Source organism: Myotis myotis, unplaced genomic scaffold (assembly GCF_014108235.1).
Source record: "Myotis myotis isolate mMyoMyo1 unplaced genomic scaffold, mMyoMyo1.p scaffold_m19_p_16, whole genome shotgun sequence".
In the NCBI taxonomy this organism is placed as follows: domain Eukaryota; kingdom Metazoa; phylum Chordata; class Mammalia; order Chiroptera; family Vespertilionidae; genus Myotis; species Myotis myotis.
The window spans coordinates 608,327-623,646 of record NW_023416320.1 but is presented as its reverse complement, the minus strand read 5'-3'; the positions used below and the strand labels follow the sequence as shown (position 1 = coordinate 623,646).

Sequence of the window (15,320 nt, the reverse complement as noted above, 5' to 3'; positions counted from 1 at the left end):
GGGCCCCAGGGCACGGGGGGTGTGGCCTGGTGGCACCAGGCTGTGGTGGGCATCTCTGTGTACACATGTCGGGCCGTGTCCACATGGGCTCCCGGGCGTGCGGGGAGGTGGCCGTGGGCACTGGGAGTCCTGTCAAGCCGCTGACTGTCCTGTCTGCTGTGGACGGTGACCCTCAGGGTGTGTCTCCATCTAGGGGCTGCTCACAGGGGGCTGGACACAGCCCGGGTGCATGAGGTGAGCCCCTCCTCCAGCTATTGCCCCCATAGCTCCCCTGGGGGCAGACACAGCATGGATTTCTTGGTGGCCTCCCTCTGCCCCCCCACCCCAAATGTCACTCTAGGGGGCTGGGCTGGCCTGGGACCCCTCCACACCCCATCCAGAGTCAAGGGAGAGGGCCTCACCCTCCCGGAGGTCACCATGACCTGGCCAGCATCCTGGGGGGGAGGGGCCGCTGACCGTGGCCTGGGAGGCAGGAACAGCCCCTCCCCCACGGTGGGGTTCCCACTTCCTCAGAGCCCAGCACTGGCCTGGGTGGGACGGGCTAAGTCCCCCCGGCTGACCTCACCCTCCTTCCTCGGGAGGAAGTGGCTGCTCCAGGATGGGTTGATGCCTCGGGCTCAGGGCGCTTGGGAAACCTGGACCGGAGACCCTTCGGCACCCGGGGCGGGCGGGGGGCTAGGTTGAGGGGGACTGTTTCTGGGGTGCAGGTGGGTGTGCTGGAGTGAGCCTGCCCAGCAAGGAGAGGGCCCCAGGACCCCCTTCCCAGCCCACAGCAGGTGGGGAGACAGGACAGGGCCCTGGGGAGAGCTTAGGCTGCCCCTCCCCACAGCTGCAAGCCTGGGCCTTGGTGCCTGGACTCCCCTCTCTCCTGGCTCTGTGCCTGCACCTCCTGCCCCTCCTGCCCCTCCAGCTCTGGCTCCTGCAGTTACAGGGCCCTGGGGACTACCCTGCCCCCGGAGGGCCCCAGAGCCCGGCCCCACGGGGGAGGGGCTGTCCTCCCTCCTCCTGGGACCAGGGTGCTCCCTGCGACTTCAGACCTGTGTTCCAGCCGCCCCTGTCCAGCCGCTGGCCGCCCTCGGGGGCGGGAGCCACAGGCTGGGCGGCAGGAACCTCCTGGGGCTGCCCCTGCCAGCGCCCCAGCCTCCCTGCCGATTCGGGGCGGGCGGGGGTCTGGGCCTTGACGTGCGAGGGCGGGCAGTTGGGCAGGGATAAAGCCAGGCTGGGGGCGCGGCCACCGAGGGACTCCAGGACCTTGGACTCGGGTGAGTGGCTGGGGGCTTCCGGCAGGCTCAGGGGGCCCTGGATAGGGGGGGGCCAGGGTGTGGAAGGGGGGGTGGCTGGAGGCCTGGGGGGGGGGTGGCTGGAGGCCCGGGGCGGATTTCGTGAGCAGCAGGGCTGGGACTTTTCCTGCTGTGCGAGCAGGGAGCTGGGAGCTCGGGGGGGTCCCTCAGGCAGAGGGGTGAGGGGTCACCTGGGGAGGGAGCCCCTCGCAGAGCTCAGGCTGGGCCACGTGCCCCCAGCCTCCCCGCGGTGGTCCCGGCCTCATGGGACAGGAGGAGGTCACAGGGCAGTGGGGACCGGCCTGGCTTTCGGCCATGGTTGTGCGGCCCTGGGCGCGCGTCCTCTTTTTTGAATGCGAGCGGTCACGGTGAAGGGGCAGCGGGTCACTACCGTCACGTCGGGAGTGGAATCAGGGCTTGGGAATGATGGCTCGGTACGGCGGCCTGCGTGGGGCTGGCCCAGGTCACCCCGTGATCATGTGTCCTTGGCGGTGCTGGGGGGCAGGAGCTGCTGCCACACGTGGTCCACGTTGGCATGGCCACTAGTCGAGATGGATTCGGCCACACCCTCTCCTGCACAAGTGTCAACCTTTGACCCATTCAGCAACCTCTGGGGCCATGTTACCTGCCCCCCACCCCCTGACCAATCACGGAGCCTCAGGGACACAGACACCCCCCCCCCCCCATAAGTGACGGAGCTTCTAATCCTTTTGACCCAACAACCTTCAGGCTCCAGCACAAAGCAGGTCACCCGCGCAGGTCGCTGTGGAGCCGGCAGCTTAGACCGCACCAGCTGTCAGCGGGTTCAACTGCCCCGAGGGTCCCGAAGTACCCAGGCAGGAGGCCGCGCCCTGCTCTGGCCGTGCCCCCGCCTGCCTGTGGAGGTGGCAAGCCCAGCTCTCGTGGGGGAGCCGTGGCCGGCCCAGCAGTGCTGGTGGCTGAGCACGTGAGGGTGGGTGGCTGCGGCGGGCAGGCGCGTGGTGGGCCGGTCAGCACCATGGCCCTCGGGCAGCACAGAAGCCCCGTGGGTGTGAGGGTGACCATGCGGGGCTGTGGGTCGGCTGCAAGCTCCCTGAGGGTCTTCTCCACCTCGAGATCCGGGCGGGTAGAATGGGTGCCAGGCCCCGTGGAAACGGAAGCCGGCTTCCTACAGCTCTGCTTCCAGGCCACCAGGGTGCCGGGACCAGCAGGAGGTGCCACCGCCTTGGGAAGTGGCTCTCCTCGCTGGCAGCGTCTCCATGTGCAGAGGAGGCCACGGGCCCCAGAGAGGGCCAGTGCTGGCCCTGGGTCAGAGCGGGCAGGCAAGCCCTGATGGTGCAGTTCTGGGCCTCAGGAGCAGCTTGTCTCCCCCCCCCCCCGCCACCTCCTCCAGGAAGCCTTTCTGGATTGCCTGATCCTCTGACTCTGGCTCTGCAGTGCCTGCCTGCGGAGCTGGTTCTGCTGGGAAGCTCCTCCTGCGGGTCCCTCTCCGGCAGGGAGCTCTCAGGAGGCCCCGGAGGGAGGGGCGGATAACGGGGAGCTGCCCAAGGCGGAAGGCGCTGCCAAGGAGTAGCGAGCAAGCTGGGGGTGCGCGCTGGGGATTAGATGGCGTAGGTGACCTTTGAGGTTCCTCTGGACCTTGGGGCTGAGATCCCGTGATGGGCCCTGGACAGCTCCCAGATCTGGACCTCTGCCCGGAACGTTGGGTCATTTGTGCACAACAAGTGGGGGGCCCTCCTGATGCCAAGCTCTGCGCGGTGGCGGGGGGGCGGGGGGCGTGGGCAGGGTGGAGTTGACAACCTCTAGGTCCAGCCTTCCCTGGGGCCCGGACTCTCCCCTCCGAAGGGCATGTGGCTGGAGGGAGAGGGGACAGGACGGGCGTGGGAGGGAAGGAGGCAGCAGCCATTGGTCAAGGAGGTGGGATGGGCCCTGGGAAGGTTTCCTGGGGGGCCGGGTAGGGGGGCCGGTGAGGGCTCGGACTGCCCAGGCCTCCCCTTCAGGCCCCCTAGCAGTGTGTGGACTGGGCTGGCTCTGGGAGGGTGCCAGGAACGGCTCCTGCCCGATAAAAATAGATTTCTCTGAAGGGCTTGGGGCTGTGCCAGGAGAGCAGGTGCCCCCCAGGCCTGGCCGGGGTGGGTGCCCCTGGCGAGGGGGGATAGGGCTGTGGGGCCCAGGTGTGCAGCCCGAGGAGCAGGGTGGGTGCCGTGTCCTGGGTGCAGGATCCCTGAGCTCGAGGGGACAGTCACCTGGACGAGGGAGGACGAGGCTGGGGGTGGGGGGGCGTTTGCCCAGAGGCCACGGCCGGGATGAGCGAACCCCAGCCCAGCTGTGGTCCTGTTTCCGGCTGTGAGGGGCAAGTGCCTGGAGCTCTCTGAGCTGCTGCGTTAGCCACAATACGGCGACAGCCTCGGTCACGGCGTGCAGTGTCGGCACCGCGCCTGGGGCGCCCTCAGCGACAGCGCCGGGGGAGCCCTGTGGGACGCCGAGTGTCCCGAGCTGTCTCAGGGGGCTGCTGCTGGAGGCGGGGCGAGGAGCACTGGAGGGGGTGCCGGCCAGGGGCCCCTCGGAGTTGACGGCTGATTGCAGGGGCCGGGCGGGCTGTCTGGGCGCTGCCCCGCCCCCCCCTCCCCCTGGTCTGAGGGCCTCTGGGCTGGCAGGGCAGGGAGCGCGGGGTCCAGCACGCTGTCACCCCACTCTTGGGGCGCCTGATCCCAGGAGCATTTGCATGTGGGAGCTTCGCCAGGACCCTGCGGATGGTTTTGCCTGGGAAAATCCTGGAGGGCCTCCTGGGGAGGACCAGCTCATGTGGGGACAGCACCGGCCCAGCCTTCCTGGGGGCCCTGTGCGTGGCTCCCAGCACCTCCTGTCCTGCTGCACACTGGGGGCAGGGAGGAGAGCGACAGCGCCCACACTCCACAGAGGTTCGGGGAGGGACGGTGGTGTGGAGCACATGGTAGGGGTGCAGGCCGGAGGGGGCCTCGGAGTGAGGCCGGAGCCTGAGCAGGAGGCTGAGCAGGTGGAGCAGGTGGACCTCAGGGCCAGGCAGGCGGTGCCTCATCCTGGGGTGCCAGCCTGGTTACCCCCTGGGGCCAGGGGCACCTCCTTTGCAGTGTCAGCGTTGGCCTGTGCAGCCGGGCCGGGTGGCTCAGGGGTTGGGCATCGACCTATGACCCAGGAGGTCACGGCTGGCTTCCCGGTCAGGGCACAGGCCCGGGTGGGGGGCTCCATCCCCAGTGTGGGGCGTGCAGGAGGCGGCCGGTCCATGATCCTCTCTCATCATGGATGCTTCTCTCTCTCCCTCTCCCTTCCTCTCTGACATCAATAAAAATATATTTGAAACAACAACAAATAAAAAAGAAAAAGTTGGCCTGTGCTGAGGGGCCCCCGGGAGCTCCCCCTTCCCCCCAGCCCGGATTCCCTGAGGCCCCGGGGCTGCGGGTCTCCCCTCTGCGTCCCGGGCAGGGAGCCCTAGGGTCCTGGGCGCAGGGGAGGCGGGGTGGGGTGGGGGGAGGCTGCGGGCCCGCCCCGCCCCGCGGTCAGCGCCCTCCCTCTGCCCTTGCGCTTCCCCTTCCTCCCGGCGCTTCCTCTGCGCTCGGCCCTCCGCCGCCCCTTTGTTTGCGGCGCGGCGGCCGCGGTTATATTTAGGCGGCAGGTGTGGGCGCCACAACAGGCCGGGTCGCCCGCCGGTCACCGGCCTCCCGCCCACGTGATGCCCGGGCGCCATAAATAGCCGGGCGCGCGGGCCGGCGGAGTCTCCGGGGAGCCAGCGCCCTGCCTTCCCGGTCTCCGCGCCCCGTCCGGCCCCCGGCCCGGCCCGGCCCGTGCGGATGGAGGCGGCGGCGGCGGGACGCCTGCGCGCTCGGGTGAGCGGGGCGCGGGGCCTGGCGGGGGGCGTGCCGGGAGGACCCCAGCCCCGCCCTGGGGAGGTGGCCGCCCCCTCGGAACCGGCCTCCGCGCGTGCCCGCCCCGGGAGCGCGCCCCGCGGGACGGGCAGACCCCACGCGAGCCCCCTGGCCCAGCCCTGCCCGCGGACCTCTCCGGGGGCGCCCCTGTGCCCTAGTCCTACCGCCGCCCCCAGATCCCACGGGCTCTGGGGCCAGAGGGCCGGGCCCTCTCGGCCACCCTGAGGTCCAAACCCGCGCTCATCCTCATCCGCTGAGACCCGGGAGGCAGGAGCCGGGCCTCGGGTCCCACCTCCGTGAACTGGGCTGGGAGTTGCGCTTGTCGCCTGGACTTGAGCTGGAGAACGCCCCGGGGAGCTCTGCTGGGAGGTCCTCTGTCCCGCCCTGGTCTCTGCAGGCGGGAGCTGAGGGGCCTCCCCAGTAGGCCTCCAGAGACAGCTGTTCTAGACGGGGGTGGGGGGCAGGGAGGGGATGGGCTCCTGGGAAAGGGGGTGGGCCTGGGGGTGGGGGCTGGTGGACTTGGTCTGCCCTGTGGGAATCCTGCTCCCAGACCTCGGGGAGGAGGTGTGGTTCGGAGGAGGCCCCTCCCTGGGGGTGGCCACAGGCCTGTTGAGCCCTGGGGCAGCCCTGTTGGCTGGGGGGGGGGGGGGGTCGGCTGGGAGCCCCAGACCCCGCAGAGACAAATTGGGGTGTGGCGAGAACCCAAGCCAGGTGGTGACCTTGGTCCAACCTCTGCCCCAGACCCCCTGGCCCTGGCCAGTTTAACCTCTGACCCCACTGACAAGTGGCAACTTCAGGCTCAAGTGGGCAGGAATGTGGGGCGGCTCTAGGCCCCTCCACGCCCAGTGGCCCTTGGCCCTGAGGACTTGCCCGGGATCCTGGGCAGCAGAGCCAGGCCAGCCGCTGTCGCCCACAGGGTTCCCAGGTGCCCAGCCACGGTGGGCAGGGAGGTGGCCATCGGCCCCTCAGAGAAGGGCCTGGAGGCTGGTGGCTTCCTTGGGCCCTTCTCCATTCTGGTAAACACCCATGCACGCGCGCACACACATGCACGTGCACACACATGCACACGCACGCACAGGGGACCTCCGCTGCCCCAGGAGGCACAGGTGTTTGTTCGCTGGTGTTCGGGCGTCCACAGCTGTCTCTTCCCGGCTCTGGGATGCAGGCTAGACGGCCGAGCCAGGGCAGGATTCTTCTCTCTGCCTTTCTCCCCCTCCTGGGCCACCACACCCCTGCTTAACCCTCCTGGGGTCTGCCCACGGGGGGGCAGGGTGCAGTGAGGTGTGGCATCCGTCCTGAGCCCGGGAGCGCAGCAGAGCTGGCCCAGAACATCCCGCATCTCAGGCTGGGGGCCCTCCCTGCACCTGGGCCGAGGCTCCAGGGGCCCTGCCTGCCTAGCGGGCAGCTGGAGAAGGGGGTGCAGGGGCGAGGGCAGAGGTAAGAGGTGGTGAGTTGGGGCACGGAGACCAGTGAGCTGGGCGAGTGGCTAGGAGTGTGGGCATGGCGCCTGAGTCACCTTAGGGGCATCTTGTTTGGCCTCTCATGGTGCAGATGGGGAAACCGAGGCCAGTGACATGCCCAAGGCCCTTGGCCCGCATGTGGGGTGTGAGTGGGGGTGCTGCTGTTGCTGGGGCCCAGGCCTGGGGCCTTGGTGCCCATGGTCCGGCAGCGTTCCTCCCCGGGTCCCGTCACAGAGTGACCCTGCTCTGGCCGCCTGCGCTGTCACCACCTGGGCATGTGCCCGAGGGCGGCCCGCTGGCTGCTGTGGGCTGCCCCGGCTCTCTGAGCTCTTGGAGGGCGAGCCCGGCTTGTTTACCCTGTGCCCGGCCAGCCCTGTGGGCACAGCAGCTGGGGTGGAGGCGCTTATGGTGGTTGGTGCCGAGTGGGGCCTCCTTCCCCTCCCTCAAGGGGTCCCAGCGCCCCAGCCTCCAGCCTGAGCACCGTCCCCTGAGGACCGGCCGCCCCAGAATCATCTGGCTCAGCAGTGCCACAGCGGACAGGGCCTGTCCTGGGGTGTGAGAGGGACCCTGAAATCCCCCCTCCCTCCGCGCCTGTCCGCTCCGTCCCGGTGGCTTCCTGTCCCCTCGGGGCCGTGGCTCAGCCCTGACAGGGGCTGTCCTTCCTGTGCTCTCCCATGGGGAAACTGAGGCCCGCACTCAGGTGGCAGGGCCCGGGGAAACCTCGCCGGGCTGGGAGGCAGGGGGCCCCGTGACCTCTGTCCTCATTTCCTCCTTGCCTCTGTCCCCAGACGTCGCCTGCTGACTGGCCTGGGATCCATGGAGAGGACCGGGAAGGGCAGCTCTGAGCACTGCCGTGCCCAGCATCGCGGCGCCCGCTGCTGAGGGGCCCCGCGCCTCTGGCCCCCACCATTGCCCTCGCCCGCCGATGGCATCCGCCCGGCCCAGGGCCACCTGAGCCGCCCGCGCCCTGCCAGGACTCGCCGTGCCCCCATGGGGTAACGTGACAGGACTGAGCACCACGCCGCCGCCGCCTGCCCACCGCTGCCTGCGACCCCACCCCAAGCAGCCCTTTCAGTTCAGTTCCAGTTTGGCTTCCTCTGGTCCTCGGGGCTTGGGGCCGGCCTTTGCGAGAAGGGGACTGGCCACCCGTCCACCGATGCCGGGACCTCGTCCCCTGCCACAGGCACCGCGCTGGACACGGACAGCACAGCCGGACGAACGCGGGGCTTTTTGACGATTTCTTTGCGGAGTTTCCGTGGTTATTTCTCTCTCGGCCCTTTTGTAATTCTCCGACTCTAAGAGGCAGGAGCCTGACGGCCGCTTCCCTTCCGGTGGGGGCTGCGTCTTCTTTTCCTTTTTTAAAGAGTTGAGTTTTGTATTCTAAGTATCCACGCACCGGCAGCGTCCTGCCCCCTCCCAAGTATTTGCACAATATTTGTGCGGGGTGTGGGGGCAGGTTTTTAAAGCAATTCCTCTCTCTTGGACAAGCACAGGGATCCGTTCTCGGGTGTGGGGGGCTGGGGGCTCCTCCGTCCGTGTCCCACACCGTCATGGCCCGCATGAACCGGCCGGCCCCCGTGGAGGTGAGCTACAAGAACATGCGGTTCCTCATCACGCACAACCCCACCAACGCCACCCTCAGCACCTTCATCGAGGTGAGTGGCCGGCGGGCAAGGTGCCGGCGAGCCTGGCCACGCTGCCCTCGGCCTCCCGAGAGCGACTTGTTGCTGTCAGCCCAGTGGGGGCAAAGCTGTCACCCTGGTTACCTGATGCCGCAGGGGGGGACTCCCGGGGAGCTCGGGGTGGGGCTGCCGGCGGATCCGCTGGCTCCTGGGGGCCGGCGTGTGGGCAGGTGGACTCCAGCTGCATGAACTGAGGCCGGTTCAGAAGCAGGGGGAGCAGCCCTGTGCCCTTTGCTGGCCTGTGGCCTCTGTAGGGGCTGAGCTGGAAGGAGGGGGAGGCCCCCAGGTGAGCAGCGGCCCTGAAACAGCCTAGAGTCAGGCAGGTGGGGGAGCGCCATGGCCCGCGCAGGCCCCAGGACGCCCAGGCTCTGGGGAGGCCTCGGTGAGGCCGGCGGGGCTGGGGCTTCCGGCCCTGCTGTCTGTGTGGGGAGCTGGACCGCAGCCGCCGCTGGCCACCAGAGAGCGACCGTGCCCTCGGAGGGTGGCCGGCGGCGGGTGTTGGAGCCCCAGCAGGTGTGGCCACGTGTGTCTGCAGAGCCCCCGGCCCTCACACGGCCTCCCTCCCTCCGGAGAAGCCTGGTGTGGGGCGAGCTCCCTGCTGCGTGCAGGGCCCACTGTGCACTGCCCCTTCCCCCTGCAGCCTGCGCCCCGGTCCTCCTCGCACAGGGACCTGGGCCTGAGAGGAGCGTGAGCATCGAATGGGGGGCAGTGGGCGCCCTGGACAGGGGCCAGGGGCCCTCAGGGGCTGTCTCCTCACCACGGAGGCCCGTGAGATAATAGGACCCGGATGATGGGGCGCAGCCCTCAGCCTGTGGTCGGGTCAGCGCTCCATGTGTGACCAGGGTCAGGGCTCAGAGTGTGACCAGGATCAGGGCTCAGGGTGTGACCAGGGTCAGGGCTCAGAGTGTGACCAGGGTCAGGGCTCAGAGTGTGACCAGGGTCAGGGCTCAGAGTGTGACCAGGATCAGGGCTCAGGGTGTGACCTGGGTCAGGGCTCAGGGTGTGACCAGGGTCAGGGCTCAGGGCTTAGTGTGAGCCCAGGGTCAAGGGTCAGTGTGAGACTAGGGCTCTAGGCTTTGACCTGGGTTGGTGGCAGCACCCTCTGCTGCAGGCACAGGGGACCCAGGCGCCCCATGGCCTCCAAGCCCTGCTCCCGTCCTGCTTCTGACTCCTCAGTGGTGTGGGGTCCGGCCCTCGCTGTGCCCAGTGTTCCTGTCGCATGATGAGCCGGTCCAGCAGCTGATGCCTCACCGTCCCCAAAATAGCTGCCGGGAGCAGGTGGGGTGGAGCCGCCCCCTGAGGCCGGTGGAGGGGACACCTGCCCCCCCCCCCCCCGCCGGGGTATAAATATCCCCGGGCTGGGTGTGAACTGCCCTGACCTTTCCCCGGGCTTCCCCGCTGGGGTGCGGGCCCAGCTCCTTCTGCTGCCCTCTCAGCCCGCACCCATTGCGCCCACTGTGCCCGCTGCGCCCACCTCGGGTGCCCTGCTCCCTCCCAGACTCCCAGTCTCAGTGTGGGGTCTGGGTGTGCCCCTTGACGGGCCCATTCATGCCCCTGGCTGGGAGGGCTGCCCAGAGAGGGGGCATGTGGGGGCCCACGTGTGGCTGGGGGCATCCCGTCCCTGTTGGGGACCCAGGAGGTTTGTCTGGTCTTCCTGGGTCTTGCTCCGGATAGGAGGAAGGATGGGCGGAAGGATAGGAGGAAGGATGGGAGGAAGGATGGGAGGAAGGATAGGAGGAAGGATAGGAGGAAGGATGGGCGGAAGGATAGGAGGAAGGATGGGCGGAAGGATAGGAGGAAGGATGGGAGGAAGGATGGGAGGAAGGATAGGAGGAAGGATAGGAGGAAGGATGGGCGGAAGGATAGGAGGAAGGATGGGCGGAAGGATAGGAGGAAGGATGGAGGAAGGATGGGAGGAAGGATAGGAGGAAGGATGGGAGGAAGGATGGGCGGAAGGATAGGAGGAAGGATGGGCGGAAGGATAGGAGGAAGGATGGGAGGAAGGATGGGCGGAAGGATAGGAGGAAGGATGGGAGGAAGGATAGGAGGAAGGATGGGCGGAAGGATGGGAGGAAGGATGGGAGGAAGGATGGGAGGAAGGATAGGAGGAAGGATAGGAGGAAGGATGGGCGGAAGGATGGGCGGAAGGATGGGAGGAAGGACAGGAGGAAGGATGGGAGGAAGGACAGGAGGAAGCGACAGGCGGGAGGCTGCGCACCGTGAGCCTGGGCAGGATGCCTCCTGCTGGCGGCCGGGGCGCAGTGGCCAGGGCACCAGGAGAGACTTGCCCCCAGCAAGTCATGAAGCCTAAAAGGCCACTGGGGTTCACGGTGCACGTGGGTCTTTCTGTCTCACTGAGCAGGGGAGGGGTGTGGGCTGAGGGGTGTGGGGGGCAGGCATGGCCCTCCCCCGGGGCTTCTGGCCTCTGGTGGCGGTGGGGGGGTTCCAGCCCTGAGCCCTGCAGCCCCGCCCAGCTCAGCCCTGCCTCCTCCCTCCCCCCGCCCCCCAGGACCTGAAGAAGTACGGGGCCACCACCGTGGTGCGCGTGTGCGAGGTGACGTACGACAAGGCCCTGCTGGAGAAGGACGGCATCACCGTGGTGGTGAGGCTCGCGGGGTGCTGCCCGGGGGGGCCTCCCTGTCGGGGGGTGAGGCTCGCATGGTGCTGCTGCCCCGGGGGGGCCTCCCTGTCGGGGGGTGAGGCTCGCGGGGTGCTGCTGCCCCGGGGGGGCCTCCCTGTCGGGGGGTGAGGCTCGCGTGGTGCTGCTGCCCCGGGGCGGGGCTCGGTCTGACTGGACGGTGCTGTGGGGCCGGCACCCGGGGTCTCCCTGCGTGCCGCCTGCCACCCCCGCCTGGTTGTGCCGGGCTACACATGTGCTAGGACACTTCTCGGGGAGGCCCAGGCCTCGGGCTGTGTGACCTCCATGAGTCACCTCCTCGGCACCCGCTTCCTCCCGCCCCGCAGGGCCTCCCCGGCACGGCACCCGCTGCCTGTGTGGGGCCGTCGCTGGGCAGCGGGAGCAGCAGGGAGGCGGGGCCCTGGGGAGCCCGGCTGGGAGGCCGTGGGGAGGGACCCTTGGGCCGTTTCCTTGGTCCCTGGCCCTGGGGACCCGCGTCCCTGCAGAGGGAGGTGGCTGTGCCGGGGCTGCCCTGGCATGGCTGGAGGCACAACGGGTGCCCAGCAGGCCCCGCCCAGCTCTGCAGGGGACCCTCAGGGGGTGCTGGCCACGCAGGACCGTCTTGGGCGGTGGTCACTGGGAACCTCTGCTCAGCGCTGGGGGGCAGAAGGACCTGGGGCTTCGGGGTCCCAGAGGCCGGGCCGAGTGCCGCCTCTGCCCCTTCCCGGTCTGCGCCCCGGGTCCTCGCTGTACAGTGCGGGGCTTGGAAGCATCGAGGCAGGGCGTGCCTGGGCCTCTTAGCACAGGAGCCCGCGGCCCCTTCTCCCCGCAGCAGAGGACGCGGTCAGGCCCAGGCAGCCAGGCAGACGCTTTCACCGGGCGTTGCCGCGTCTGGAGTGGGGGACAGGCTGGCTGGGCCCCGGGCCCCCCCTGGGCAGAGTCCTCAGGCTCCTCTCTCTGCAGGACTGGCCCTTTGATGATGGGGCCCCCCCGCCTGGCAAGGTGGTGGAGGACTGGCTGAGCCTGCTGAAGGCCAAGTTCTGCGATGACCCTGGCAGCTGCGTGGCCGTGCATTGCGTGGCCGGCCTGGGACGGTGAGCGGGGCCAGGAGGGGGCTCGCGTGGACATGGGGACCTCGTGGTCTGACTCGCTCTCGGATGTGGGTGCGGAGCCCACATCACAGATGACCTTTCCAGAGGGTTCCCAGACTGGGCCTCCCGGCTGGCAGGCAGGAAGTCCCTCCTGAAGCCTGACCCCACTCCCTCCTGCTGTGGCGGCAGCTTGGTCCCTGCGCCCCCGAGCTGCCAGGCTCGCCCCTCTGCAGACACAAAGAATCTGCGTTTGACTAAGACAACCCAGCTTTGCAGAGGGAAGACTGGCCGAGCAAGGTTGATAGCTGAGTATCAAGCTCTTGTCCTCAGCCCAGCACAGAGAGGTTGCCTGGCCCACCCAAGGTCACACAGCAGGGCTGGGACGAAATAGGGTTTGGGCCCAGGTGGTCGCCCTGAGCGTCGAGCCGGTGCAGCCGTCAGCCGAGGGCAGCCGTGGGCCATGTGTCTGCAGCAGGCGGCCTGTGGGGGGGTGGGGGGAGTAGAGGCCTGGGTGACCCGCCCTGTGTCTGTCCCCAGGGCCCCGGTCCTCGTGGCACTGGCGCTCATTGAGAGCGGGATGAAGTATGAAGATGCCATCCAGTTCATCCGACAGTGAGTGGCGGCTGCTGGGTGGGGTGGTTGGTGACAGCTCAGGGGTCCAGGTTTAAGGGGTTCCCCAGTCCCATGCAGCCTCATATTGTGGTTCCAGTGCACCCAACTGGCGGTGAGGGCCCAGGGCCACGTTCCCTCCCCCTCCTCCTGGGGTAGGAGTAGGGTGAGGGGAGGGTGAGGGGAGGGGGAGGGGAGGGTGAGGGGAGGGGGAGGGGAGGGCCGGGCTGCTCCCACCTCTGGGCTGTGGTCCCTCAGCCCCCTGTGAGTCAGGACAGGCTGGGCCGTGCTGCAGTAACGAGCCGGCTCCTCCCGGCCACTGGGAGCCACACAGGTGTCCCCGCTCATGAGACCTGTCTGGTTGCCAGTCGCTGGGTCACAGGGAAAAGCATGGTGGAGCCTCGCCTGGCTCATGCGTGTCTCTTCCACTCACATGTCATTGGCCAGAGCCAGTCCACGGCCCCGTTTGCGGTCCTGGGCGTAGGGATGGGGGCCACACCCCGCCACTTGGGGTCCCTCCCTCCCGCCCGATGGCAGATCTGAGATTTGTCCCACGCCACCCCTTGGCCCTCAGGAGCCCATGGCCTGGAGGTGGGCTGCTACCTGGGTAGACAGGGGGGCCTTGGGAGTGTGGGGACCATGGAGGTAGTGAGGTCGGGGGGTCGGCTGGGAGGAGGTGACAGCCAGGCGAGTTGAAGGCAGTGGGGTGGCAGCAGGTGACGGGGAGGGTGATCTGGGCGGTGGCCTGGACTCCTGGGCCCGGCACTCCCTGGGGCAGGGCAGGTGGCCGAGCCTGGTCCCACCCGATTCCCACCCTGTCCCTCTCCCAGGAAGCGGCGCGGAGCCATCAACAGCAAGCAGCTCACCTACCTGGAGAAGTACCGGCCCAAGCAGAGGCTGCGGTTCAAAGAGCCGCACGCGCACAGGACCAAATGCTGCGTCATGTAGCTCCGCCTCGGGCCCGGCCCGCCCTGCCCCTCTCTTCCTGGGCCTCAGAGTCCACACCCCCGTGAGGGGCCAGCCTGGTCCAGGGACCCCACGGGGTGACCTGTCCCCCTCCCCCCAGGGCATCGCCCTCACGGTGGGGCTGACGGCGGTCCGCCACCTGGACCACGTGTGGGCCGCGCCCGAGGGCCCCCGCACCTCCATCTGGCCTTCCCCCCCCCCCCCCCCCCCAGCCCTGGCACCTGGGCGGGCCTGCCTCCCGGGCCCAGCCCCGCCCGAGCAGGCCTGCTGTCTGTCTGTCTCCCTGTGTCCATCCGGCTGTCTGCCACTTTCCGGATCCATCCTCCCTTTGTCCCGTCTCCATGCTCTGTGTCCCTCTGTGCCGTGTCTCTCTGTCTCCGTGTCCTGTGTCTGTCTCTGAGGCTTGGTCCAGGGCCATGTTCCTGGCCTTCCTGCCATCACCTTCCTGGCTCTCCCTCCCCGCCTCCCCCTTCTGTGGGGGCAGGTGTACTTTTAAACCACTGGGCTGACCCCTCCTCCGCAGCCCTTGTCCTGAGCTGTTCTCAGCCCCTTGGATTCGTGGGTCTGAGGGTGGTCAGCTGTTCTGGACACTTGAAGGCAATAAAACAGGACCCTGTGCTGTGTGTGTGTGTGTGTGTGTGTGTGTGTGTGTGTGCGCGCAGAGGGGGGGCAGGGCCGCCAGGTGGTGGGGTGCCCCAGAGGCCAGTGTCCAGGCTGCACTGCGGCGCCCTCTGGTGGCCATGCTGGGTCCCTGCGCTCCCTAGCTTTCGGCCTGGGGCTCCTGGTTGCCATGTGGATGTTTTGGGGGCTGGAGTTTAGAAGGCGGGGCCGGGGCCTGGTGTCCGGTGGGTGACTGCCCGGCTCTGCCCACCAGGTGTCCTCATCTCAGACCTAGAGGTCCAGAGGGTGCGGGTGATGGTGGCTGGTGGCTCAGGGGGAGGGGGTGACCAGGTGCCGTGGGGGAGCGGGTCTGAGTGTGCGGGGCCTGTCCAAGGGCTGCTCAGCACTCTTGCGTGTGGATTTTGCAGACAGACCAGGCCTCCCTGGCTGAGGACGAGGTGCCTGGAGGTCGTGGACACAGCTGGGGGAGGGGTCGAGAGCTGGGCTGGCGGGCAGGGGGGTGGTCTGCCCCAGGACCCTGCTCCCCAGGGACTGTCACTCGCCTTCGGACACCCCCAGAGGTCTTTACTGACCCTTCTCTCCCCGTCGCTGGGACCTGCTGGCTGGCATAGGAGCCCCGGGCCCTGCGTCCAGGCTGCCTCCCACCTGCATCCACCTTCCTGGCCTCCCCTCGGGGCCCGCCTGTCTGGGCCTCCCTCTGCCACACCCTGCACCTTGCACCCACTCTCAGCTCCCAGGCCCTCAATTCTTCCCCAGGGAGGAGGTGGGCCCAGGAAGGTGGGCCCCTGGGCACATGGCGAGGCCCTGGGAGGGACACAGGCCCCCAGGAGCCAGGTGCTCCCACCTGGGCACATTCTGCTCGGACTCAAAAGGGGGGCCCTGTGGCTGCACCTCTGGGGGCCCTGGGTGGGGGGCAGACAGGGACTCAGGCCTGGCCTCTCCGCCCCTGGCTTGCTGGGTGCGGCCTGGGCCAGCTCCCCCGCCTGGCTGTGCAGAGCCCGGCCACCGTGCGAGGCCGGAACTGAGCTGCTCCCCACGGCCAGACTCAGCGTCTCTGGCCTCAGTTTCCCGAGGGGCTTGTCCAATCACCAGTGGCTCCAGGGACCCCATCCA

At 68.7% G+C, this 15,320-nt stretch overlaps 1 protein-coding gene across 2 annotated transcripts; it reads left to right on the top strand.

The window, feature by feature from the left end:
* The first annotated feature begins 1,165 nt into the window (after window positions 1–1,165).
* Window positions 1,166–14,209, top strand: PTP4A3 (protein tyrosine phosphatase 4A3). Of its 2 annotated transcripts, none has more exons than XM_036337812.1 (6): window positions 1,166–1,262; window positions 7,410–8,276; window positions 10,813–10,905; window positions 11,884–12,014; window positions 12,549–12,623; window positions 13,451–14,209. In XM_036337812.1, the coding sequence occupies exons 2-6, from the start codon at window positions 8,172–8,174 to the stop codon at window positions 13,566–13,568; spliced, it is 522 nt and encodes a 173-aa protein (XP_036193705.1). In that variant the 5' UTR covers window positions 1,166–1,262; window positions 7,410–8,171; the 3' UTR covers window positions 13,569–14,209. The 2 variants fall into 2 exon arrangements, with proteins under 2 accessions (XP_036193705.1, XP_036193704.1); XM_036337811.1 differs by lacking the exon at window positions 1,166–1,262 and adding an exon at window positions 4,909–5,122.
* Window positions 14,210–15,320: the final 1,111 nt, after the last annotated feature.

Coding starts and splice junctions, on each gene's coding strand:
- PTP4A3 (XM_036337812.1), top strand. CDS start 8,172: ATGGCCCGCATGAACCGGCCGGCCCCCGTGGAGGTGAGCTACAAGAAC. Junction 8,277..10,812: donor CCCTCAGCACCTTCATCGAG/GTGAGTGGCCGG, acceptor CCCGCCCCCCAG/GACCTGAAGAAGTACGGGGC. Junction 12,624..13,450: donor GCCATCCAGTTCATCCGACA/GTGAGTGGCGGC, acceptor TCCCTCTCCCAG/GAAGCGGCGCGGAGCCATCA.